The sequence below is a fragment of the Varanus komodoensis genome, unplaced genomic scaffold (genome assembly GCF_004798865.1).
Source record: "Varanus komodoensis strain SLA01 unplaced genomic scaffold, ASM479886v1 scaffold84, whole genome shotgun sequence".
Lineage (NCBI taxonomy): Eukaryota > Metazoa > Chordata > Lepidosauria > Squamata > Varanidae > Varanus > Varanus komodoensis.
The window spans coordinates 1,791,867-1,819,243 of NW_025336531.1; the positions used below are offsets into that span (position 1 = coordinate 1,791,867).

Below are 27,377 nucleotides of genomic sequence, written 5' to 3' on the forward strand. Positions count from 1 at the left end.
TCCATCTGGGTAATTTGATGCAAAACAGGATAGCTTATATTTTAAAGCAACCCAATAGATGTCTGTCCAGTCCATCTATTTCAGCATTCTGCTTAGGAGAGCATTGTTCTTAGAAAGCCAAGTCTCAGCATAAACAAATTCATTTTATTTTTACAACTCCCTTTCAGTGTCCCACACCATTTGGCCTTCCCGGACCAAGCCATTGTCCAGAAATGAAGCTGTAGAAGTTGCAAATGTTACAGTCAGATCTGCAATACCTGTTGCTGTTGAATTATTTCTGATGGAAATATCCACTGAAACTGAGTTTCACTGGAAAGCCTCTGTGTGAACTCCATCCCGCACAGGTCAGTAAGCTTTCGGATAAGATAAACCCGGCACCAGTCATTTTGAATCTGATCACAGAACTGCATCACTCTTTCCAAGTAGTGTTTCTTCTCTATTTCTTCACTAGAACCTGCAAAGAGAAGGGAAGTGAAGCCTTATTTCCTAACTATGGCCAGCTCTTGATAACCAGTGGTTTTAGAAATGCAACTGTCTTGTAAGAGATTGCATTCAAAGCACAGAATACACTCTAGTAGCAAAACAGGAAACCTATAGGAATATAAAAACAGTGTTTATCTTTCTCTTAAATATGGAAACAAATGAGAAGTCCACCTTATAATTAACCTATCAATAAAAATTGTCCCATACACCACCATTTCCATCCCCTATAGTCATCATAATCCAATTGCCTGCAGTTCCATGAAGTTCAAAGAGAAGTTCTGCAGCCATATCCATAAATTGCCGGATCCTGGCCACTCCTTGCAAGTACTCAATGGTGGCTTCTTGAGAGGTTTCTTGGCTGCTTCTGCCCAACTTTAAGTAGCTTTTCAAGAAATGTCCATTATCTTTCAGATAGTTTGTCTTGCTTTCCTCAGAGAAGGCTCCTGATTTCTTACAGATAGAATCCTGGAATAAAAGGGGGGGGGGAGGAACTGGATTTTTAATCTCAACTAAAATATTACATAATATATAGTTAAAACTTTCAAATGAAGGAATGTGTAGGATTGTGGGCAGTCAGCATCTTTTGGGATAGAAGGACACTAATTTAGTTTGGAAGAAATTGTTTGCAGAGAATCAAGTCAGTCTATACAATTTAATTTGTTTCTTGGAGATCATATCTTTTGCAGGAAAAAAGAATCTGAAATATTTTTATCAAAACTAAGCTACCTCAAAGACTGGACACTCCCACATGAGCCTGCCTGATTGTACAAATTCCTTTGTTTTGAGAATGGCAGCTTCAAAGCCATGATAGAGCTTTTGGTGGCTGCTTCCAGCCTGTGGAACTTCATTTCAAGGAGGCCTAGATTTGCTCCCTCTCTGCTGTCTTTCTGCTTTATTCAAAAAGGCCTTTTAGGCATTAAGTGGTTTGTTGGGTTGGTTGATTTTCATTATTTATTCTGTGATGTTTTTAACATGTTAATATATTGTTTTAAACAATTTTAATTTTGCCCACAAGCAGCCCTGAGTGCCATTTTTACTAGAAACACAGAGTACAGATTACATAAAAGGACTGAATAAAAAAATAGATAGGGCTGGGCAATAGGATGGGGCAGAAGAGAAAGAAGTGAAGATGCACTGCCAAATCCAAAGGTTGATTTGACTTGTGTCAGGATTTCAGACCTGCAAAGAATGAATGTCCGAATCCAAAACGGAGCATACAGTCAAGCATTCAATAATTTATTTACAGCAAACAGGTATCCCTAAATTACAACAGCACTGAGGGGTAGCCAATTTAAGATTCATTACAAAGAAACAGAGGATACACAGTGTTTTATGGAGTTGCTGTCACATATGCACTGGGAGAGGAAGGAGACTTTCAATGGATGATATGCTAGAACGATACAGAAGCACACCACAGACACATCAAGAAATCATCAGAAGCATCAGGAAAACATCATGATGCATTGAGAGCTTGACAGATAAAACAACCAGAATTTGGAGAATTTAACAGGTTTCAATGTTTTCTTTTTACAGTCTGAGGTAGAAAACTGCCTAAAGACAAGGTGTGAGCTGGCCTGGTATTTGAATAGCAATGAGGGAAACAGCTGACAGCAAGACTTACCAGTCTCCAGCATGGCTGCATTTGTAACAGTATCTATTCGCTGATGTGCTTAACCCTTAACAAGAGGGGCATGTACATTCCAACAAATCAGCAAGTTGATACAATTTGTGGATCTCAATTAGTAATTTTATTTATTTTTATTTATTTGGGTATTTTTACCCTGTCCAATAACCAGTGGGTCTCTGGACCGCTTACAATTCAAAACATTGTATCTTTCCCCTGCCTGCTATGCTCTGCACTCAAGAGCCATTAGCCAGCAGATGAATCATTTGCATATCATGGGCTTGCCTCCTTTTTCCATAGAATGAACCTGAATGGAAAAACCCTGGATATTTTTGGGAGGTGGGGTGAAGAAGCGGAGGCAAAGAGTTCTGTATTCCAAAATATAAAACTTTAACATACATGAGGACAACTTCAACACTTGTACTGAATGGATAAATGCAAGACAGGAAAGCCGCTGGAGAAAAAAAGGAAGCATTTTTTCCTTCATCATGGGGATGTAGTGGGTAAACAAGAGGGCTAAACACTCTGCTTTATTAAATAAAAATAATTAAGAATTTAAGAATCATGAGAATCTTCAGTTACCAAAATACAGGGAATCCTGAGTTATGGACAGCCAAGTTATGGAGAACCTGTACTTACAAACAAATTGCCATAAAGCCTATTAATTAAAAAAATACTGCAGGAAATAGTCATCACCACAGAGAGAAAGAGGAAGTGAAAGGGAAGAGAGGGAGGCCTCCAAAGCAAGCCTTCCTGCCCCACCCATCCGGACAGGGCAATTTCTTTGGCATTTCCTTGCTGCAAAGAGGCGCTTCAGATGAGTTTGGGCAGGGGGGTACCTAGAAATATTTGTGGATTTTCCACTTTCACAGGGGTCCTGCCCCCTGCAAGTGTGGAGGACCAACTTTACATAATCCAGCTTACATACAAATTTGTCTTAAGACAAATTTCCATTTTCTCAGCAACAGAACTCATTTGTAACCAAGGAACTACCTGTATATATTTTTAGTTGTAAGCTATCTTGAACTATCTGTTCTGGATAAAGATAGGATAAAAAAGTTTTAAATAAGTTTTACATAAGAAATAGTCATTCATAAAATACTCTTTAACTGACACTGAAAGAGAGATTCAGGCTTTCCTTATTCAGCAGTTGGTAGCTTAGTAAATATATAAATACAAGACTAGTGAAGGGGGGTAGTGTTGGCTAAAATAGAAAAGCCAATTTACTTCAAGCCTTTCCCTTAGCTCACAGAGGTAAATTAAAAATAGATCTTAAGCAGTTTCTGGTCTAGTAAATTTACTTCCAAAACACATGAGCAAGATAAAATTACACATCTAAAAACAACCTGCATATCTCTGAATATACAACTTAAATTTTTCCAGAATGAATCAAAGAGCACAGAAACCACATGATAGCGTATTCAATAAGTAGAACAAATGTAATTAAACAACACACAACACAGTCCTCTTAACTCATTTTCTTTTAAGACAGGCAACACATTCCTTTTGAAAAATAACTCAGACACTATTAGAAAAGGGATTTGTTTTCCAGAGATTGCCAAGCATGCAGGTCTCATGGGGCTCTACCAAATTTTTTTAAAAATGCAAAAATATACATACCTCAAAGCAGTTGACAAATAACACATACAGTTCTACTTTATCTTCATTGTCCAGGAGATGACTTGTTTCTACTTGCGATAAATATTCTTTTATATAGACTTTCACATCACTGAAGCTATGGAAACACAGACACCCCCCCTTATTATTAGGGAACAGACCATATGCTTCAATTGATATTCATCATATTCCCGAAATAAAAGGTCATATCCAATGTCAGAACAATGAATTTCAGATATAGCTGTGCAAAGGGTGGATGTTCGGGGGGATACAGCAGTTTCTGAAAAGTGTGAGCTCAGCCCTTGCGAAGACTACAAGGACCTCAAGGAAACTCGCATACGAGCGATGGCAACACAGAAAGGCAAACAGGATTCATTGTCTGGAAGAATAATCCCAGGTAAAATTCCTTACCTGTATTTCAGAAGCAGCTTTAGCACCATGGAACGGATCACAGGAGTTTTATCCACCACATCATCAAAAGGGGACAGAGATTTTGTATGTACATCAGATTCAGCAGAACCTAGAGATATAGTGCAATTCAATTTAGAGAAATAATCAAGCCAATTCATTCTAAGTGGGGAAATTGATAATACCATGTGAGCCTACCTCTCAAATACTTTGCGTGAACAAACAGCAGATTTAGCAGTTCCTGGATCACAGCTTTTTCTGGGGGCTCATTGTCTTTGAAGCACATTGTTGAAACCAGGTCTATAAAAAAACTGTTGCAACATTTACGGAACTGGGCATTTTTCCCTATGGCAATGCTGTGAGGGAGGAAAAGGGCGAGAACTTACTTATCCAATCAACTGCAGAACCTGCATCATATAACTTGAGAGCAATGCAAAAGAATTCAAAGCCAATCAGGTGACACAAAGTCTTCCAATATTAAGCTCAGAGGTTCAAGGTCATCATCAGGATAATAATCTGCTGGATCGGAAATAAAGCTTTACCTGAGCTCCTTGGATACTGTGGGAGTATAGTCTTCTGGTACCTTAGTTAGGCATAATGGACATTGCATCCGTTCTGGCACGAGCCATACTTTGATGCAACTGTGACAATACACATGATCACAAGGAAGGTTCACTGGCTCTGTAGGATCTCCCATGCAAATTGGGCATGGCTTCAAACCATATCTGTGAATCCAAAAGCAACAGTCAATCCAAACATGCATGTGGCTTCAATATATATTTCATTATAGGCTTCTCTGACTAAAGGGAATAAGACAATATTTATTTATATTGTGATTTATATTGTGATTGTGATTTATATCCTGCCTTTTTCCTACAAAGGACTCAAGGCAGCTTACATCATCTCTCCTCCTCCATCTTATCCCCACAACAACAACCCTGTGAGGTAGGCTGGGCTGAGAGTCTGTGACTGGCCCAAAGTCACCCAGTTGGCTCCATGGCTGAGCGGGGACTAGAACCCAAATCCTCTGAGTCCCAGCCCCATGCTCTTAACCACTACACCACACTGGCTCTCAAAATATGAATTAGCATTGTATTACCCCCATTCTAAAGCAGTTCTAACAATATTGTCATTTCTGAATGACTGCCTTCCCCAAAATCAATTAGTCCATGCACTTAGATCACCAGCAGAACCCCCTCTTCAGAGACATTCATCTCTGGAGATGCTGTCAATGGTGATTCAAGACACAGCTTTCTTTGTAGTGAAGGCAGCATCCCTGGAGCAACTTCACCAGAAATGTTTATTGACACTGATGAAAGACTATTTTTTCTCTCATGTCTTTAGCCTGACAGCCTTATTTTGCTCTGGTAGCCTGCAACTCTAAGGTTGGTTTATTTGTCTTTTTACTGTTGCTGGACTGGGTTTGTTTTCAGTACCTAATTTTTAAGCAGCCTGGGCACTGATGTGGAAAATAGGACACACACACATATTTAAATGAAATTTGTGATAGGCAGAAGGGCTGGGTGGTACAAATACATTAGTAAATATTGAAAAGACTCTTAAGGGGAGGGGACAAATAGATTCCTGTCTAAAGACAGGCACCAAATAATTGCACCCCTGTGTTATGCAGCCATACATGGTACTTGTAAGTCGTCTCAAATTGTCCTGGAAAGGCAGGATACAAATATATTAAATAAAAAAGTAATGCTTCACTTCTCTCCCACAAGATGATGTATCAGATATGATAATTAAAAACTTAAAAACTGTTCTTATGCAAAGATTCCTCCATTCATTTCTTAATATTACAGGCATTTGTGCATTTTACATGGCTATTTGTATTTCAACATTTAGTCCAGGAACTAAGAATAAGAACAAACTCAAAGCAGACCCCCAAAATGGACCATTCTTGTCCCCAAAACATCACCTGCAAAATATTAAACTGACAGCCTCCTTGCACTGGCGTAGCACTTCCATCACAGCAGTGAATGTTTTATGAGACTTGATATCAGAATTCCACTGAAAACACTGAAAACAACAAAAAGAGTCCTATGACAGTCCAGGCTTAAAGTAAAAATTGTCTCATATATAGGCAAAATATGTATTTATTCACACTGGCTTACACAAAATGTTCCATTTAATTTATTGAATGGCATGCAGAACACCCACACACGTCTATTCAGTGAGGTCAAATTCCACTGAGCTCAGTATATACAATGAATTCAGGAATGGATGTACTGGATTGCAGAGCAATCCTTAAGATGCTTACTCATAAGTAAGTCCCATTTATTTCAATAGGTCTTATTAGTAAGTATGTTTACGACTGCAGCCTTAATATTTTGTTTTATTTTATAGTTTCAAGATAGCTAGTAATAAAATGCTTTTAAAAATGTTAGCCATGATGAAACTATGTTAAAAGCAATGAAGTTGAGCAGCAGTCCCTCAGTACCACATGAGTTATACTCTCAGGTCACCTGAACCACCATAAAATGATGTCTACACTCCCATCCCTAGAAGGTAATTGAGAAGGATACCAAGTCGATGGTGCTGAACATGGCTAAGAGGCCCACAGAGGTAGCTGCCTCTGTCCAGTTTCTCATGCAGATTGTCTTTCAGTCAACTAGAGTATTTTCAGTGCCCAAATTAGGCCTGAATACAGATTGAAAAGGCTCTAGATCAGAAGCAGGCAACCTGGAGTTATCCAGATATTTTGGATTACAACTCCTATAATCCCAGCCACTATCACCTCCAGTCAAGCTTCACAGGCTGAAATGGGCAAGATCAAGTGAGCACATCGATGAGTCTCAAATTCTATCAAAGTGTTTAGAACATGGGGCTGTTTAAGTTGGAAGCTAACCTTCAAATGAAGATAAAAAGATGTCATGGGCACATCACAGAGCCTTGCTATAACTGCAGAATCCAGCTAAAGCGAGTGTGAGCAATTTTGTTGACAAAATATTCAGCAAACTGGTAACACTGGCATTCAGATGTGACAACCCTTTCTTTAGCTGAAACACCTCCGCTGTCCAACAGTGGTGGGATTTTTTTTTGCTATGTCACTTGTGCTGAGTAGAGCCTAAGCTTAGGATAAGGCAAGCAGTGGCTGCTCATCATCATAGGCTGTAACCCTGTTTCACCCCAAAAGTTTAAACACCTGAGCCAAATAAGGAAAAAGTGCTGCTTGAAAAGTGCTAGTTCCGATCCAATGAGAATAAGGTTCTTACTTTTCCAAGCTGCACTGTGTACTTCTTTACCAGATCCTGCACCCCTGAAATTGATGTTTCTGCTTCAAGCAGCACATGTTCCACAAAGAGGGATACTGAGAAGACCCGATTCCATTGACTCCTGTTTCAGAAATAATCAATCAAATGATGATTCATTTTAAAAGGAGGAAGTTAGTGACAGACAATTGGACTGAAAAACACAGCAACTAACTCTTGTATAATAAAATTACAATATCAAAATTGCTTGATTTGGAAAGGACTAAGACTAATCATCCAATCCAGTAGTAAATTGTAACCAAGGAGCAAACCAGAGCTGTGTGTATGCCACAGCACAAGATATACCACTTCGTGTACATCATCTCTGGGTGCTATCATAAGCATCTTTCTCCAGCCAACCTTTTCTCTTCCTGCAGATCAATACAAAAGCTCGTAAAAGTGCAGTCCTTTAACTGGACCTTACCAGGTGTGCTAATTTATGCAGCTTGTTAACAGCTCTCCTGGAAAATGTGATCCAGAACATTTTCCAGGAGAGCTGTTAACAAGCTGCAGAAATTAAAGGTAACAGTTCCTCTGATCTGTGGATGTAGCTTCCTCCTACGTGAAGAGTTGATTCCAAAGAGGAGCAACCTTCACCTCATCCTCATTTCTTTCCCCAGTCTTGACTCCACCTTCAGGGTGTACATGCTGTATGTGGGCCAAGTGGCAAGAATGCCTGATATTATGCAACTAGCCTTCCCATTTGACCTGGCGACACCTCACTGGGTCTACAAATTCACTGTCCTCCCCCACTTGTTTCTGCAGTGTCTCCCTCCCTGCCCAAGAGGGTTTGGTTCTCTGTCACTCCTGTCTTCTCTTTCCTGTTAACCTTGATTTCACAGTCACCTTCCCTTCTACACCATTTATCTCATATCCTGAATCTGAACTAGCTAGAAATGCTGTATTGTAAGAAAGCTGGGCCCCATCTCCACAGGTGGACGGAAGGCCACATCAGTCCTATTAAGATGGCAAGTGGGAGAGAAACAGATGCCGACTAAGCCACTGTACTATCTTGATTGACTACCACATATTTCTTTGTAGGTTTCATGATTGCCCTTCAGATGAAGTTGCTAATTAATTAGTTGCTAATAAATGCAACAGGACTAGAATTCAACTAGCATTTCTAACATTGGAAAGTCTTACCTGACTTCCTGGAGCAGTTGCTCACATTGGCCCCCATTATGGTGCAAGTAGTTTACTGAACACACAAGTTCAATCGGCATCTGAAGGTTCTTTACCTGCTGGAGCCATGCCTCAGGGCTACAATTCAACAATTTTTCTTGCAACATTTCAGTGCAAGCCAATGCAGAAAGCACATCCAGTACCTAAGGTGAGCAGGCATGAAGAGGACTCTGACTATAGGCACAGGCAGTAAGGAAAAAACATATCTACTTCATACAGACAGAATTGCACAGTCTAGTTAATACAATTTTTGGTTAACCAAACTATTGAGTCTATGGGAAAACAATATATTAAATCCTTCCTGATGACATGTGGACTTAAACCTGCATTAGTGAAGAACCCCCCCTTCTCCCCCCTCCCCCGTCTGTGTGTACCAACGCGGACTGCTTTCATCTGTACCTTTGACCCGAACCCGCTAACTAGCGCCAACTCTCTGGTCCGTAGTGAGCTCTGGACTCAGCTTGAGCTTGTGCCCTGGACCTGGTATTCTGCCCGTCCTTGCTGCCACTCACGGCCTGGCACTCACACTCCGAACCAGAAGTGGCCTGCTTGTCACCAGCGCTTTCTTGCTGGCTTTCTTATTTCAGATAAGAATTCCAACTCTGCCTCTTCTTCCAGTTCAAATTTAGAGTTTAAACACCTTGGAATGCTGTGTTTTGAAAGAAGCAGATGCAGCCCCTCTACAGCCCCTTTAGAGCCCTCACAGGCCAGCTGTGCTGCTTTTCCAGCATGCTTTGAGGATAAAGTCATGCAGCTATGAAGCAATCTAGATGCTCCATCTAGCTGTATCTTGTGGGATCAGTATCAGTTAATGTGACCTGCTGATGTCTATGAGGTTTTTGTAGCTATACAACGAACTATACGCCCTCTCAATCCCTGTTCCTCATAAGCGAACTAAGGCTAGCCAGCATGGCATAGCTAGGTGGGTCCAGCTGTGATTATCACTCCTCGTCTGAAGGAGCACTGTCTGACATTTTGAAAAAGGGGAAAGTACAAACACTTCTAAAGAGGCCAACACTGGATCTAAGTCTGTATGAAAACTACTGCTAAGGTGAGAATATGCCTTTTCTAGAGAACTCAGTAGAGAGAATTGTGGTAAGCACGTACAGGCAACTGTAGGCATTCTTTGATTAAATTGTTTTCAGACCTATTTCAGTCTGGGTTCCAATCAGGTTTTGAGACTGAAGCTTCCAGGCCAAATTTAAGGTGTTTCTGCTAACACGTAAAGCTTTGAGCAGCTTGGGATCAGGGTGTCTCAGGTGTTGCTTTATCCCTTAGATTCCTGCTCTGTCTCTGAGATCATGGGGGGGGGGGGGGGTGCCACATGCTCCTGCGGTTCACCTCAAGAGCACCTGAAGTAGAGAACTTAGCGCTGCATCACCCACCCTTTGGAAAGCTGGAAAGACAACCCCCCTCCCCATATTCCTTATGTCTAAACATGTTTTTAATGCCTATCCCTTCACAACACCTTTTCCTGAGGTGTGGCTCAGCTTGCTATAATCTGTACTATAATAAGCGTGTGTGGTTTTAACCTGGATTAACTTTACTGAGTCAACTACATTTTACACAATGTTTTAACACCTCTGCAGAAAGCAGTCTATAAAAGTGAGTAATACATACATACATACATACATAAATGAAAATATACTGGAATCTGATTTTGAGTGATCATCATTAGAATAAACTAAGAATAAAAATAACACATTTACCATTATTATAATAAATTAAACATTAAAGGCATTTCTTAGTTTGAGAAACTGGTCATGACTCTTTAATATCAGTCTATTACAGACCACAGTGCCTCTCCTTTCTATTTATCCTATTTGTTTAAAAAAGCCTATTTTCACGTGCCACGTTGCCTTTATTTTCCCTTCAATCTGTATATTAACTCCAATGTTGTATTTACTCAGCTCCATCATATTATTGTACACAAAAACACTGAATATCTTTTCTGCGTTCTCATAGTACAGCAAGTACATCATTAAAGGCACAGCGTGGAAAGACCTTTCAAAGAAACCTGTGTGACACCTTGTACCTTCCCTGCAAGCATTTCTCCTAATGCTAAAAAGTGAGCACACAGAGGCATATTTTTTCCAGCAGAGTGCTTTTCCTAGTAGCGTGAAACATTATGGCAGGCAAGGTATCATTCCTACCATTTGGGGATGTGAGATGTTGCCTCCTGTCCCTGCATGTTTATCGAGAGCATCGAACACATCAGGGTACACTGCAAGTATCCTGGTAAAGTTCTGCAGTCGATTTCTAAATTGATGGTAACCAAGGTGGATCCAGGGGAGTGGAAGTACCCCATCTTCTGCTGTGGAGGATGCTGGCTTTATTTCCTCTATGCATGATATAAGGGCCATTCGCAGCAACTGGCAATATAAAACAAACCATGAAATAATCTGCAATTCATTTTAATAAACATATTCTCAATTGTACAAAATTAATTTGTTAATATCTTTAAAAGTTCTTCATGTTTCTTTCTCCCAGTGATCAAATGGCCCATTCCTTCATAGCAATCTTGGTGCTATAATATTTATAATCTCTCTCTTATCAAGCAGAGTTTTTTACCTAAAACAGTCTGGCACCCCTAGGAAAACTGTTTCAATAGCTTATATTTACATATTGTTCAAGTACCTGAAAAGATAGATCTGTTCCTTCATTAACGCTAATGGTTGTCAACCAGATCCGACTTCTGGTACAGCTCAAGTGCCGAGCACCATAATTTGACACATGCTATGCTCCAGATATTTCTTAGTGTGCACTTGAACTACATGCAGCCTTGGAAGCTTTCTGTGTGGCCCATGCCAGCACTCAATTTGCCATTGCACTCAAAACTGTTCCCTGGATGGGTCCAAGGTAGAACTTTTTGGTGCAGGCCCTGCTGCTGCCTCAGATGAGGGGATGTTTGGTCAGTCCATGCTTGGCACCACCAGCCAGGCCCTTTGTCCTGGAGCCACCTACGTTACACTTGTCACCTACCAATTTTGCCACTGTACAACCACTGGAGTGCTCTTGGCTGTGGGCTCAAATGCCAGTATGACACTGGCATTCCAAGAACACTCCCCTCACCCATTCCCCTGCTCACTCAGGATTCCTGCAGAATTCCTGAAATTGGTGAGTATTTTATATTCAACCCCAAGGGCTGAATTTTGACTAATGGTCTTTTTTGTTGGCATTCTTGGGACAGGTACTAGACAGGAGTGTCCACTTTCTCCTCTACTATTGGATTTACGTTGGGAATCTTTGACTTGTGCATTTGGACAGATTATAGTATTCATGATAGTTTAGAATTCAAGATCAGTCTTTAAGCTGATGATTTGTTATTGCTGATCTCAAAGATTCAGACATCTATTCCAGCTTTGATTCAGGTGAATAATATTTAACGATATTTGGCTCCCAAAGAAGTTGTCAAATGGCAATGAAGAGGCCCAGTGGGTAAATTGGCTTCCCCGCATCCCTTACAATGGAAGTAAGGGAACAAGGCATCTTTAATGTGCTCCTCCCTCCTAATACTGTCACACCACCAAAATCCTGAAGTCTTATGGCTGGTTGTTCTGCACTGAAGACAGGACCTGTGTGCAGGTTGTACTGAACATTAGTATCAGTTCAAGGCCTATGTGCTGGTTGTGGGTCTCCTGTCACTGAAGTATATAGTCATAGATATCTAGGCCCTTGGAACATAGCATGTGTCAAATTATGATGATCGACAGTTGCATGCTGTATTATCTAGCAGAAACTAGGTACTGCTGGCAGCTAATTGACACTAAGGTAAGCCCAGATCTACCTTCCCAAGCACTTGAAATATAAAGAAGCACTAGCTACTGAAACAGTTTTCCTATGAACGCTAAACTTTTCTAACAAAAAGCCTCAGCTAGATAAGAATCTGAGACTGCTATGAAGTTGACATAATAAGCATTTGGTCCATGGAAAAAATGAAATTAAAGCAACCTCTGGAGATTTAAAAATGCAAAGTTGTTTTAATTACTGTAACATTTCATCAGTGCTTAATAAAGGGAAAAAGCTGCATAAATGTTGACTGTGTCAATTTCAATACATGCATATGATGTGTGCATGTGTATGTGCACATGCATATGTGCATATTAACACTGGTGACCTGTGTAGGACATAGGATAAATTAATTGGAGACTGGGATAAAATAATTGGAAAGGGCGTGGATAGGTTACTAATAAAGGTATGATTTGTGGGTACATGGGAGGGAGAGGTCATACCCACTGCCAGTCCCAATTAAGTCCACTGGCACATAGCCCTTTATCTAGCTGTGATCTTTAAGGACAAAACAGTTGTCCACCCTCATCTTACTACAATACTTACATGTAGCTCCTTATAAGAGGTCACACCCATTGTTAGAAGGATGAAGTCTCTGCTATAACAGTGGAAAAGGGTGTTTTGCTCTTCCTCAGAGAGTGTGGCAATGTATTTCCCCAGTGCTGTCTGCTGAAAGATATTCACAAACTTCTTGGCATGATCTGCAAAACAAGAGCACAGTGGGAAAAACTGTTACATGAAAATATAAAATTGTCATATCCTCTTCCACAGGAATAAAGTCAACCAGTGCCACGGGGCTATTTTAATAGGTGAAACATGTCAACTCTTAAATTTCTTAACTTTGTAACACATCCTTTGTTTACAATGTTGGATATCAGGTATTGGGAAACATAGAACGTAATAAATAAGTGCAATACATCAAAGTGATTTCAAATATGTAATTGGACCAGAAATATGAGACACACTCTCTCTGAGTTTCATCCCACAAAAGCAATTTTTTAAAAGCACCTGACTTTTTAAAAGCAGCATTATGTCCTAGATTTCAATCCAGGCCATTCTCCTATATGCTTTTTTTTTTTTTTTGCTAAAACCTTTGCCTATGATAAGCTGATATTTATATATGAGGATTTGGAAAGAGAAACCAAAAGCTGCAGAACATTAATCAACACAGCCTAAGTACCTCAATTTTACCCTCCTATCTGTTGAAGTTGTCAAGTCTAGGCTTTCCAAAAAGAAGCATTAGTAACCATTTTCTTCCTGTATTCTCACCTTCATTTTCAATATGTTGAGCTTGAATTAAAATATCTTCCAAATAATCCTTTATCCTCCAGCTGAAGGGCATTTCATTGCCAACAGCTGATGAAAACTCAGAGTAATTCTGCACCAGAACTGTCTCCTTTTGGGAGCTGGGCAAGACACAGGGAAAACAATTTAGCAAATCAACACTCTAGTTTAAAAAAAAATCAAAACGTACAATCCTCCCCCCCCCCCCCCCGCCCCAGGCAACAGTGTATGTCCTTCAACTGAGATACAGGCAAGATATCTGTTTACAATGCAACAGAAGCAATAAATGTAGGATGATATGACTATGGGAAACAACTGGTATGCAAGCTACCCTAATAACACATTCCAGAAGCACTGAATCTGTGGTTGGTGTGCTTGAGAAACTCCACCTTTTATATACTGAATAAAGGGGTGCCAAACTCAGAACAAACTGAAGCAGTTAAGTTTTCTGGAAGGCTTATGCAGCACACTTTTTGATACCAAAGTTTGGTGAACTGGTTATGAATCCTTCCATCTTAAGTCCCATGAACAAGAACATAGCAGGCTCTTTGTGAAGTAGCCACAACCCCTGAAAAATGGCCTGCTGCTGCCATATAGATGCCAACTAAACAAATAATGTATATGCTATTTCTTCATGAGGAATCAAAGATCACATTCAATATTCATATTGAACAGCTAAATGTGTAAGGAACCATTCCCATCTTTACCAGCTTACCTTCTCTGACCCATGACATAAGGGATGTTCAGAAGTTTCAGGTCACTGAAAATGTACATCCACAGATCTTTCACACAATTTTCTATCACTGGGTTGACCAGTAGGTCCAAGTTACAGTCTCTGTCGAGGACAGACAGCATATAAGCTAGCAATGGCGTCACTGCACGCTGGACCCGCTTCCACAGGGTGTGTCTGCAAATGCCAAGACAGTCAAACCATGCGAATTAATTCCAATTTCCAAACCAATTGGTACCAAAATTACGTAATATGCTGTCAAAACTAAAAAAGCAGCAGACAGGGATTAAGTGTGAGGGGGGAAATGTTTAACGTCAACTTATCAGATAAAGAATGAAACAATTTATGTATAAGAGGCCTAAAGCATTTTAGGTAGTATCAAGGTAAAGTTTCTACAGGGTCAAATAATGTGGTATTTAACACACCACAGTTGATCTGCAAAACTGTAATATACTTTGTATTATTTTAATTATAACAATAGAAAAAGGTACAGGGTGTAAATTTCCTCTGGCTTGAACAGTTTTATTATTTAGGTAGGTTTGATCAATTAGTAGTATCGAAGACTTAAGGGATGGTTTCGACTCTGTTCAAAGAAAGAGGGGCACAAAAAATATCATCTCTAAGAGAATGAAATAATAATACTAGTCTTTACAACTCATATTATTCAAAATGGTATCAACTGAAGCAGAGTAAGATTCTTTGATAGAGCTAACAATTATGAGTGCATACAGTTATTACTTCAAGAACACAAGTTTTAATAGGAGTTTAGTTACAATCTTGTACCCATTACACACATTTAAATGCACTGAAATAAATAGGCTGGTACATTTAACTAGCTGCAGGATTGCCAATTGCTGGAAACTAAAAGGGCTGCACATTAAACACTGAGGCCTCTTTGTTGCCCTTGAAAAGCTATTTACGAGGCCCGGGGCGATTTTCTGAAGCAGTATTCAATGGCATACAGTAACATGAGAAACTGAGAACCCCTCACATGACTGTATGAAAACAACTTATGGATGCGCACAGCTCCTTCGGATGATGTTCTAAATGATAAATTGCTACAATTTGACAAATTCAAGTGGCAGTCTATACCTGAAAGTTCCTGCTTCCTGGAGGGCATTTAGGTTTGATGCCTCCTGGAGCACCCACTGTTTCATGGTGTAAACACTCTCTTCTTGCTTCATCAAAAGATCAGAGAGGCGTTTCTTTGTTATTTTCAGAAAAGAGCCTGAAAAGCAACCAAAAAATGTGCTAATACACATATGGCTGAATTTCTAGAGTTGAGGCAAGACAAAAACTACCTCTTTCCACAAGACTGACAGGTAATTTAGTCAGATTTGATGATCAACAACAGCCTTGGTTTCCTAATCTTCTACAGTGCCTTGTAAGACATTTTAAAAATGAATTCTGTCCTGGTAGATATTCACAGGAACACAGAAGCAGCAGCCTGCTGGATCAGACCCAATGACTCACCAGTCCAGCATCCTGTTTCTCACAGTAGCTGATGATATGCCTATAAAATGTCAGCGAATAGCTCAGCATCTGCTGCGTCCAATTAATGCTATTCAGATGTGGAACCTACCAGGGGTGGCACACCTGAATGGAACTGCTGCTGTGAGGAATTTGCGACTCAAATTTGGAGGCAGCAAAAAAGGGAAGTTGTACTTTAAATTCAGCCCTCCATATGTCATCAGTATTCCATTTTTGTATGTAAGGTTACAGAGGTTTATGCTGAAATTTCATCCATCTAAATAGAAGGGGGTCCCAAGAAATCCGTTTTTAAGATTTAGCTGCTTCCAACAAAGCTACATTTCATGAGGTAGGGCTGCACACTTTCACCTGTATGTATTAGCATGTTTTTTTTCACCTCCAGAGAGGAACTTTTGCCAAATTACATTGAACCAACTCTGCTGGGCTGCAGCCAGGGAAGCACAGATGCTGCAAAATCCATTCCAGCTCCATTCTGCAGATTGCCAAGTGCCTTTCATTGCACTTTTGAACTAATGCAGTGATGGAACTGGGATCTGTGCAAAGGTATTTGCACAAAGTTGTAGTTGCACAAATTCACACTCCTGAAATGTGCAAATCCTCCCAAATGAGCAAACCTCCCCATAATAGAGATCTGGTAAGGGTTCTAGTCCCCACTCAGCCATGGACTTCACTGGGTAACTTTGAGGCAGTCGCAGACTCTCAAACCAACCTACCTCACAGGGTCGTTGTTGTGAGGATAAGTTTGAGAGGAGAAGAATTATGGAAGCTGCCTTGAGTTCCTCAATAAGCAAAAAGTCAGGATATATGTATGTATGTATGTATGTATGTATGTATAATAAATACTGCATTACCCTTATCTACCCTTGTATTTCCCACCACATCTGGCCAACTAGAGCCAAAAAAGTACACAGAACAAAGATTACCTGTAATCTTATAACTGTGCAAGTCTGAAATTCCCCAGCAGTTTCACTCTGTGCTCAACAGTACATAATAACCCTGTGACTTGATGCTATGTGTGAAGCAAGATTATATGAACATATTCTTGGAAAGGGTTGCATCAAGACATCTTCCAAACCAAGTGCTTATTCCAGACCAAGTCATACCTTTCAAGTCATCCTCCTCAGATAAGAGACTAAGCAGAATCTCAATTCTCTTGGTGCTACGGCTTGCAATCTCATTTTGGTCCCTCAGCATTCCCACTGCACTTTGCACACAGCTCTTTAGAAGGAGGGTGCTGTCCAAGATGTTGGTCTTTCCAGCCATACAAAATCAGAAAAAGAAAAAATGACTATTAGTATCCTGATGCTAAGGACCATGGCTGGTACACATTCCCCTCTAAAAAAAGCTACCCATATAATCAAGTGATTTCTGACTGTAATGGCTCCTTTGTCTGACAACCAGTTTAGGTGACAAAGGTATGAAATTTCACTTGCAGCCAAGAATGAGCCAAAGGATCTTTTAAGAGACAAGCATCCCTAATGTAGGCACTGGGGCAACACCTCTACAGACACAATGACATGGGGATGGATTTGGAGTCAAATGGGGAGAGGGAAGGTGTGGGTGACGTGCTGAGGATGTGGGACAGTAGATTGGTAAAAAGAGTAAGGACAGAAAGGAGGTATTCCAGCTGTCTTCTGTTCTTTCAAAGGACAGCCAAGCTCGGCCTTCTGAATCTGTGCAGCCTCCTAGCAAAAAGGAGGGAGTGGAAATATGAAACCCAAGAGTTGGGGGTCAGGTGAAAAGGGATGGGCGGCGGCAGCCATTTTGTGACTAGCCAAATTACAGGGAGACACTCAGGAACTTACAGCCAATGTTTCTTGACTGGGTGTTGCAATAACTTCTACCTCCATCTCCTCTTCCTTTTCTTCCAGTCCCTCTGCCATCATAGCTGCAACAACACAGAAAAGATGCAATCTGTGTACTGGTGATATTAGGAATTTCAACAGACTGTCAGAATTTGATGATACAGGATTTACTGAAATTCTTACAGTTGTGGTTCTCCACAGACTTCCCTTTGTCTTCAGAAAACAACTCGCTGATGGTGATATTCCTCAGGGCACTCACATCAGAGACGATGTCCTTTGACCTTCTTAGATCATCAATATGCACAGACTGCCAGAGTCCTAGCAACAGATAACAAGATACATCAAGAAATGCAACTTGCACTGACAAGGAAGTATGCAATTTCATTCTGCTTCTCTAATTTCCCAAGAAGAACACTCTCCATTAGAAAAAAAATCATTTAGAAGAAGTTTCCTTTGCATCTGAGCAGCCGTTCATCTAAGAAACTGTATTACAGGATGATATAAAAGAGACAGTTTAAGGCACTATAGATACAACAGTCAAGAAGAAGTCAGCATGCAACATCATTCCTGATTGGATCCTCCACAAACCCCCTACCTTCAAATCAATGACCTGCATTTTTAACATAGTTGCTAACTAGGGATATTTGTCTAAAAATATTAATGAACAACTTTGAAAATGCCTAATATTGTATTTGAAATAGAAATCCATCCATGGAAAAATAAAGTACTGCAAATATTTCCATCCCATATCACTGACTCTACCTCCTAATTTCTCATAGCTAAGACATTTCTTTCCTAGCTATCCTAGATTCAAAGAGAATGTTTATCAAGTTTCTATCCATGTTTAGTGTTCCCTTCTTTAATTAAGATTATGCCGATATATCTCTAAGAGAGAGCCAGCATTCACAACATACAGTAAATAGTACTGGGTTGGAGTACAAACACACTTCTGGATCAGCTATGAAGTTCAGTAGTAGCCAGGCCAACAACCTGCTCTGACTGGCTCTGTCCCTAGAACTCTGGGCAGCCATTGCTGATCCTGGCAAAGGAGACTCGCTTGTGAGCAAGCCCGCTTGGCCAAGATTGGCAGCAGCTGGTGGCATCCCCACCTGCTGTTTCAGGTTGGCAGGGAAGAGGAGGGTGATTCCAGGTGGCCATGTGCATAGCTGGCTGAAGGTGGCACCTCTTCCACACTGTCACTGCCAGTCATTTCAGATCGGGCATCACCAGCAGGGAAGAGGCTGCTGAGCAGACAAGCATTTTTCAACTGGATATCATGACAGATACCAGTTCAACATCCTTATGAGCAGGCTGAACTGATGGCTGTTCCTCCACTTCCCCTCTCCACAGTCACTGAAAAGCATCTGTGGAGATTGGGAGAAACCCCAGTGCTCCTGTGGGGTCCCCTGAGATACCTACACAAGGACTGAGGCACCCTACTGTCATGTGCCTGATCATTTGTTGGGCACAACAGGGGTAAAATGGCCTCTCTGACACAGTGTGGCTCATTGTCTCATGTGAACTCCCCCACCACTGCCTAAGCTAGAAGGCCCAGGTATGGCCACAGCAGGCTATTTTTATTCATCTCTACTTGTACTGGTTGGCTGGTTTTTAACAGCTCCAGCAGCATCACAAATCAAGTTGGGGACCTCCACCTTCATTCTGCATCTTGTACATAGCCAGTCCTACCTCCATGAAATCCCACATAGGAACTTCCTCCTTTAACTCGTGATAGTTTAGTGATGAAGAAAACGAATACTGAGGCATCATTCAAATCTATTTTGTTGATTTCGTTAACAGCTGAGTATCTGCAAGAGAAGGGAAACCATTACCACCAATGCTGCACAGTAAGTCCTGCTGAACATGCAGTTTTCATTCAAAACACACCCAATTTAATATTTCAACTTGTATAAGGCTTACCTCCCCACTTCACTACAGCACACAGTACTAGGAGAGCTACTGCATTCACATAACTCTACACTAATCTCAAATGCAGGGAGGGGAGTTCTCCACCATTCTCCTTTGAGATGGTGGGGATCCAACCTGGGAGCTTCTGGGTCCTGAACTTCTCCACATTTGCAGAGAATATGTAAAAACCAGGAGCAACTTAAATTATGACCAACAGCCATGTGGTTCATGCTGCTCTAATTATGAGAATGGAAAATACATTATACACATCCTCTAACATACTTGGCTGAGGCAACAAGCTGGGCACTGAGAGGTCCATTTTCAAAGTCAGTCTGAACAATCAGGATTTTCCTTCCAGGTGTAGCACTCAAAAATGTCCTGAAAGGAAACAGTGAGAGATAGCACAAAGTGTTAGATGTGTTTTTACTTTCCTGGTTGTCGTGAGATGGTCTCACATTTCAATTAACTCACACAGCAGGCCTTATATCAGTTTGAAACTTTTATTGGTACTTTCTACAAGATTTACAATGTCGCTGATAAGCTCCACTAACGAGCACTCTATCGGCTGCAGTTGCTGCTTCTTTCTGACTTTCTACGAAAGCATCACGTGGTCTCAAACCTTCCGATCTTGTCTTTCCACCCGAGGGTGTGACAGACCCCTGCCCCTTTGTCGTAATTGGGTCTGTCGTGCCAAAGCTTTTCGGTTTTGGGCTGATGCCAAAATAGAACTGTCTTCTTGCTCTCCCGAGCTCTGTTCAGCAGCTTCAGAGCTAGAAGTCGGGGGGGCATCTTCTTCTGGCAGTCCAGAGCTAGAATCAGGGGAAGCTGCTCTCTCAGACACTTCCCAATCAGCCTGCGGGGGGGGGGGGGGGTTGTATGCTCAGGGGCCGAGGGATGAGATGGAGGAGAGGTTTCTTGCTCAGCAGCCTGAGAGTCAGGCTGCATAGGGGCTGTCTGAGGACTAGTTCTCAAATATAAGTCTCCTTGGTCAATCGCCAAACTCTCACTGTCAGCTCCTATCTCTTCCTCACGAGTAGACATCTCTGCCAAGGTGTTAGGCATGACACTGGTGGAGAGAATGCATCACACACACACCCGCACAAACATACACAAAAAAATACTATATAAATCCCAGTAGCCTGAAACCATAACATAACCTTGTTCTCTAGTTCCTCATTCCATTCTAAAATTTTAACATAATATGCAATTTAGTCTTTGGGTTGGCAACACAGTGCCCTCAGACGCTTCCTTGTGCCCACCAAAGACCCTTATTCCTCCCAAGTTTTTTTTTTAAACCCACCAATTAAAACAATGACCTTAGGCAACTGGAGGTTAACAGAGCTCTGGCCATGGCCACCCTGTCCTTTTACTTACCCAGAATGCTTCTGGGCCTCATATGGACTGAGGACATTCTACAGGGGCAAGCAAAAGGGTAGGGCAGCTGGAGGCCACAGCTCTCGGGCTGGTCTGTCAGCCAGCAGCAATTAGCAAAACCTGAAAGAAAAGCTCAGGGAGGAACAGGCTGCTGCCAGGGAGGAGTAAGCTGGGCAACTTGGAAACCACTTGGGGGATTTGGGAGAGCCTGTGGGGAGAGGGAGGGGCAGGGATGTGTGCTCAGTTCCTGCACGGTTGCAGCATGGTGTGTGCCATTGGCCTGTGTTTGTGGTATAGGTTTTGAAGCTGTGAGTGTTGGGGGGGGGGGGTGATTTGGAGTGATCTTTCTGTTTGTGATGTAAGTGATGTAGTGATGTAAGCCGCCCCGAGGATTCGGCGAATGGGGCGGCATAAAAATGTTTTAATAAATAAATAAAATACTTCGTTTGGATATTAATTTTGGAAGAATTTATTCAGCAGTGATTTGGAGAAACTGGCCTTCCCTTCTGTGAAAAGGGAGCTTTGTTCAAGAGGAAAGCTATGGACATGAGTTTGTGTTCTTCCTTTAGCTGTACCACTTTGCCTCTCTACAAAGTGGGCAGAATTTTTTCAGAAATAAATTAACATGGCCATTGAACCATGACATCTTGTGATTCCCCCTTAAGAGCAGCCCTCCGTTCATGTTGTCCGTCTAGTCAAACACCTGTGTGTGCCTACAAGCCTTAAACATTTAGAGAGATTAGTTTATAAGCCTTCAAAGCTAAGAAGAGCAGCAACTCACCGAATTTCTTTCAAAAATGAGTGTTCTGTGTCAAACTGATGCAAGAACAGAACTTTGAGGTTGTCCATATCACAACACATTTCTTTCTGAAAAGTCTCTGTATCTGCTGCTGTCAGGAGCCTGGAGAAAGTAGTGATCTATAGGGCAAGGGTAAAGAACAGAGCAAGTTTCTCTGTCAAACATGAAGCAAGCTTTCTAGGGTTCATGTACAATTCTACAAAGCAAGCTACTTTTTGAAACCGAAGGGAGTGGTATGGTGCAGCAGTCGATTGTTCCAAGAAAAAAAAAGCACAGCTCCTTTCATGTTCAGTGCGTGAAAACCCTTGAAGCATGCTCTTTGGGTATCCAGCCTTAAAACTTGAAAGTGTATCAGTGATTACTTTGGTCAAAGCTGAACTGCCTGAGAAACTTTATTTGAAACCTGGCTGTTAACTGCAACTGCTCTTCAAACATTCAGGAATAGTTCCAGATATTGTCTTCCTTCTTGGATATTATCATGCCTACCTGGATTTTCTAGATTTCTGCCACTTATGTAAAACACTCCAGGAAAGTCGACATATAATGACCCATATAAATGCAAAGATATGCCATTGATTGTTGTTACGAGCTGGGCAAGGCTTGGGTTTACACACTTTGCTCTTCCTCTTCTCTTTCACACACAAGCCTGAAACTTGCTTGCTACAAGAATGCGCTACAACTTTAATGTCTAAACCAGAGCACTGTTTATACAATACCAAGCTGTAAAGTAGGTACTTGATGAACATGCTAATGAATTCACCAGAGGGCTGGTAATTAATACTTCACTTTTTCACCTAATGAAGGCTTAAACCTTGAATATTCAGACAAGTGTGACTCAAACTACTTATTACCTTAACATGTTTTTTCTGTCTTGAACCATCATCTCCAAGGCAAGGAGGCTGAACCTTCATTGCCAGTCCACAGAGATCATAGAAGTATCTCTTTCATTTCAGAAAAATAGCATTGTTCAAGTGTATTTCCATGCAGATAGTCCCATCTCCTAAATGTCTAGAATGTTTTTTATATAGAAGTACAAAGTGGTATTTCAGAACAACTCACCTCAGTAAAGACTGTGCGATTCCTGGATTCTCTGTCAAGACAAGCATGGAGGAAATCTGCAAGACAGGCATGCTGCTGTTGCTGAAAGTACAGTGCAGCCAACTGATGTGCCAGAATGGAACCAAGGCATGAATCACCAAGACGGATGACCGAATCTGGTGTTGCACAGTTCAGCAGGACTAGCTTGGCCTGTTCTTCTACTTTTTGTATTAGTTCCTGAGAAGAAATGCCTGTTTTCAGCTCTTCTGTCACCTGCAGGACAACTGAGGCACAGGTGTCAGAATGGTAGCCAACAAAGACATCGGAAGGGGTATATTTTTGCTGGCCCATCAAATGCTTTTCTGTGTTAACTGCTCTAAAGTTGTCCACCCATTTTTTCAGTTCTTTGACTATGTCCCTTTGCCACTTTTCCAACACTGAATTGATATCCAAGTAGTGTTTCTCAAGCCTGTTGATCAACGGAATGGGGAAGTGCTTGTAGACCACCTCTTTCTCCTCGATGACAATCAAACGGAACTCTGGATGCACTCTGCATTTCACTCGATGCGTCCCCAAACCCAAGTCCACATACTTCTGACCAGCCAGTTGAACATAGTATTGGTTGAGGGCATCATACAGGCTTTCATAGAGATTTTGCAGATTGAGAAGGACAACCATCTGCCCAGTCTCCATACAGATCTTTACTCGATTGATGTTTCTGCAGATCTGGGTATATTCCTGGTCTTTGGGAAAACTGGAACCAAAAATAATTTCTGGCTGTGCTTCTCTGAAAAAAGTCTGCTGGAGGATCTGTAGTGCTGCATAATTTTCTGTTAACACTAGCAGGTACCGGCATTCTCCTTCCTGATAGTCACTGTAAATGTTCTGTTTGACTAGGTTGATTGTACTGATGTTCTCACAGTGGACATTTCCTTTTTCTGCCATCTTAGACATAAAAATATCCAAGGCCTCAATGCCTTCCTTTCCACTGAAATTACGGAGAACCACCTCTGCTAAGTCACGGGGACCAGGCGTGCTCTTAAATCTTTTTGTCAGAGCAAATGCCATTTTTATGAGGCTGTAATAGTCACGCAACCCAAAGAACTCTTTATTTTGGATCTTGCAAATCTCTTCATATGCATCTGCAAAGATAGGAAAGAAATGCTCAACCTTCTGCAAGATGACACGTTCTGAAGCACAAATACCCTTTGCACTTTCTATAAGTTCCTTCTTGCTTGGGTCTCCCCGGGACACAAAGATACCCCGATTCATCTTAGCTGGATCCAGAGCCCAGTTAGATATCCCAATGAAGCCAACTTTTTTGTGAGGGAGCGGATCATCATCAACACATCCATCTTCCAGGAGTGGGTGAAGAGTCTTCAGAGGCATTTTGGGAGAGTCTTCAGCCAAGCCAATTTCATCTAGTACTACCACAGAAACATATTCCTTCAGGTTCTTTCCTTCTTGGAAGCGAGAACAATGCTTGAAAGTATTTATGATCCCCTCAGGGGTAGAATGTGGGCTGCACTGAAAGGATACCAAATGAATTTGCTTCAGCTCTTTATAAAGCTCAGAATATGCCGCCTGGCCTTGCATGGCATCAGCCACAATGGTCTTGGCAAGAGATTTGGAGCTGCCAGGTTTTCCAATAAGGAATAAAGGAATCTTCAGTTCAATGCAGATAACCATCATAAAGACATTTTCCTTCAGTGCCAAGTTCCTTGCTATTGTTTCCCTCAGAGGTGCACCATTCAGGAACAGATCCTGAACTAAGCCAATTTCTTCAAGAATTTCCTTCTCATTATCATATGGGGATGGAAGTATTTTGCTGATGACCCTTCTGTATGCCTCTTTCTTTGCCAGGGAGGCATGATAGCAAACACTAACTGAAAGAACCAAGGACCAAATGAATGGGTCTCTTTGGGAAAAACCTTTAGCAGTCTTTGTCTCTGCAAGATACTTCTCGAGATGTTTCATGAGCAGCTCACTGCGGCTGTAGAACCACTTGAAAACCTCCACACAGCGTTCTACATCTCTGAGGCTGATGAAGCTACATTCATCATTCCTTTTCCTCATATAAGTCTGAGACTCAAAAAGCACTTGTGTCATTGTCATAATCTCATCATCAGACATTGGTATTGATCTATTAAGCCTTTGGACAATTTGCTGTATATAGAGCTTTTCAGTAGAGTTGTTCAGTTGTCCAAAATCCCAAACCAGAGGCATCATGCTAGGTGGGAGTGCATGCACACGGTATACAAGCTGTCTAAGAGGAATAGAGCCAAGCTTATCCTTGGTCTCCTCTGCTTTGACATGATAGCCCAAGCCAGATGACTCCAAGCGCTCAATCATCTTTTCAGTGTGTTTCCGATAAGGATTACAGGCAGCTATGATTTGCAAGCCTGAATTGTGCTTCAAAGGCTCTCCTTCTACAGTGTGATCACACAGGACCTCCTTGATGCTGCTGACAGCTTCAGTAGTGTTGGCTTCATCAAAAAATAAGATTGTGCCAAACTGAAATTGCTGCATATTGGCAATGGCAATAGCTTCTACATCTCGCACTTTGTCATAAATTGCATCTGCTGTGGTGCCTCCATGGACTTTGACAAGCTTCATGTTATTAGCAGGAGCACCACTCCGACGCAGTTCACACAGGAATTTTATAAGCCTGGTTTTTCCACAACCAGTTTCTCCCATGAGGACAACAGGGATCCCACACCTGAACCGCATTTCAATAGCAAGGATCTTCAGTATATTATCTGTTGTGAGCTCATATGTTTCATCAGGATCAATTGGCCACTGAATTCCTAAAACCATGCACAGTGTCGCAATTTTCTGATCCCTGGGCAACCGATCAAAATCAACATTGAATGGAACTCTCTGAAGAACCAGCCCCTGGTACAGTTGAGTACTCATCACGTTATTCTTGATGATACTCCCATTCAAAGGGTTGATGGCATCAATTCCGCCATTAGCATTGGGCTTGAGATGAAAGCCAATGAATGTCATGGATGTAGAGTCCTCATTGAAGAATATATATGGGTGGGGTTCAGACTCCCATTTTCTCCGAATACGAAATGGAGCAAGATCTTCTTCAGTGACTCCTTCCATGTTAAACACCTGCCTCCCAGGGCTCTCATCAGAAATATTAAGTGAAGGTGTTGCAAAATCTTTTGCCATTAAAATCATGAAGGTGACCACAAAATTTTTGAAGCCCTGCAAAGCATCATGGATAAAATCCCTATTACAGAACACTGATCTTTCACAGTTTCTCAGCTGCAGGTTCAGAAACCAAGCAAAATTCCTCAGTTCTGACCAAGAAGGATCTTTCACTCCACAGTGGATGAGCAGCAACTGTAGGCATTCTGCTGGTGTCCCTTCAACTGAGTCTTCTTCATACTGGAATGTGTCAAGATTATCAGCTCTGAAGAATCTTGTTAAGTACTGGAATGGTCTCTGAAAAGCTGCACTACAGAACAATTCCTGATCCATTCCTGGGTCTGAGCAGTCATGGGATCTGTCTTTCTGGGTGTCTCTTTCTAGTACTTTCAAGGGAGATCTGCAGGTTACTTTGGGAAACACATCTAGAAGGTTGTAGCTCAACCCCGGAAAAGTCTAAAGGAAAACAGAATAAAATCCAAGAGATAAGAAACTAATTTTACAGTACTCATGTAATTTATTTCCCCCTTTCTTACAAGGTTAATCACTTTCCCCCATTATTTCAATTTTACTATTCTTCTATATTTAGCTGCATTTTCCTAATGGCCAGTATTTTAACTTGGTTTCCTTTGTTATTGATTTCAGCAATGCTCTACTTTTGTATCACAAAGCCAGCCTAGCTGGCCAGATTTAACACAATTAAGAGTTTAGTTAGGAAGTCTTTTGTCTTGATCTGCTTGGAAGGAAAGGGAAAAGAATGGTGCACAAGGAGAAGCTAGTCTATCACAACCTCTGTGTCTCCCTTGTCCTCAAATGATGAAATTATGGTGAGGTGATGGAAAGTTCTTTTACTCACCCTCGAGCCACCCTTCCATCATTGAGGCCATTGCACAGATGAACCAAACATGAGGGCCAGCCTATCTTTTCCAAACCTGGCCCTAACTATGATCACAATCACCTATGGTCTCACACATCTGCCTTCAAAATTCTAAAATAGCACCTACAAATTTAAACAATTGTTTTTTATTGACTATTAGACCTATTGAATAAAAACATTTTAAATATGGAATAGGATTTTTATTGTGAAAGTTCAACAGAATACATCAATAACAAAGAGGAAATAGTCATGTAAAGATATGAAGTTTATACATAATTTTAACAACTAACAGAACAATCAGTGCCCAGATCTGCTGGCTGGTGAATGCCTGTGTGAGCAGGTGTGCTGGGGTGGGCAGACATGCCCTCCAGCTGGCAGAGTGAAGTTCTACCATGTGCTCTGGTCTCCCAGTTCTGTTGTGGTACCTGGTGTAACACAGCAACAGGGAGGCTTTGGATCCAACGCTTCTTTGATCTCCTTTAAACTTTCCATTAGTTCAAAGCCATAGAAATTCAAAGAAGTTGACTGAGTACCTTTATCTTCAAATACAAT

At 41.3% G+C, this 27,377-nt stretch overlaps 1 protein-coding gene across 4 annotated transcripts in view; it reads right to left on the bottom strand.

Moving 5' to 3' along the window:
• The window catches only part of RNF213 (ring finger protein 213), a 135,886-nt gene that overhangs the window by 33,977 nt on the left and 74,532 nt on the right, over positions 1-27,377 (bottom strand). For all 4 annotated transcript variants that reach the window (XM_044456452.1, XM_044456451.1, XM_044456450.1 and 1 more), the window contains 21 exons: positions 22,811-26,404; positions 21,734-21,870; positions 19,861-19,956; positions 19,360-19,478; positions 17,854-17,988; positions 17,671-17,753; positions 16,969-17,116; positions 15,467-15,602; positions 14,360-14,551; positions 13,630-13,766; positions 12,907-13,061; positions 10,725-10,943; positions 8,533-8,714; positions 7,354-7,474; positions 6,057-6,157; positions 4,675-4,857; positions 4,331-4,488; positions 4,136-4,244; positions 3,728-3,842; positions 732-948; positions 258-454 (listed from right to left, as the gene is read on the bottom strand). In XM_044456452.1, coding sequence (XP_044312387.1) covers positions 258-454; positions 732-948; positions 3,728-3,842; positions 4,136-4,244; positions 4,331-4,488; positions 4,675-4,857; positions 6,057-6,157; positions 7,354-7,474; positions 8,533-8,714; positions 10,725-10,943; positions 12,907-13,061; positions 13,630-13,766; positions 14,360-14,551; positions 15,467-15,602; positions 16,969-17,116; positions 17,671-17,753; positions 17,854-17,988; positions 19,360-19,478; positions 19,861-19,956; positions 21,734-21,870; positions 22,811-26,404 — 6,534 coding nt within the window. The remainder of the gene's footprint in view (positions 1-257; positions 455-731; positions 949-3,727; positions 3,843-4,135; positions 4,245-4,330; positions 4,489-4,674; positions 4,858-6,056; positions 6,158-7,353; positions 7,475-8,532; positions 8,715-10,724; positions 10,944-12,906; positions 13,062-13,629; positions 13,767-14,359; positions 14,552-15,466; positions 15,603-16,968; positions 17,117-17,670; positions 17,754-17,853; positions 17,989-19,359; positions 19,479-19,860; positions 19,957-21,733; positions 21,871-22,810; positions 26,405-27,377) is intronic.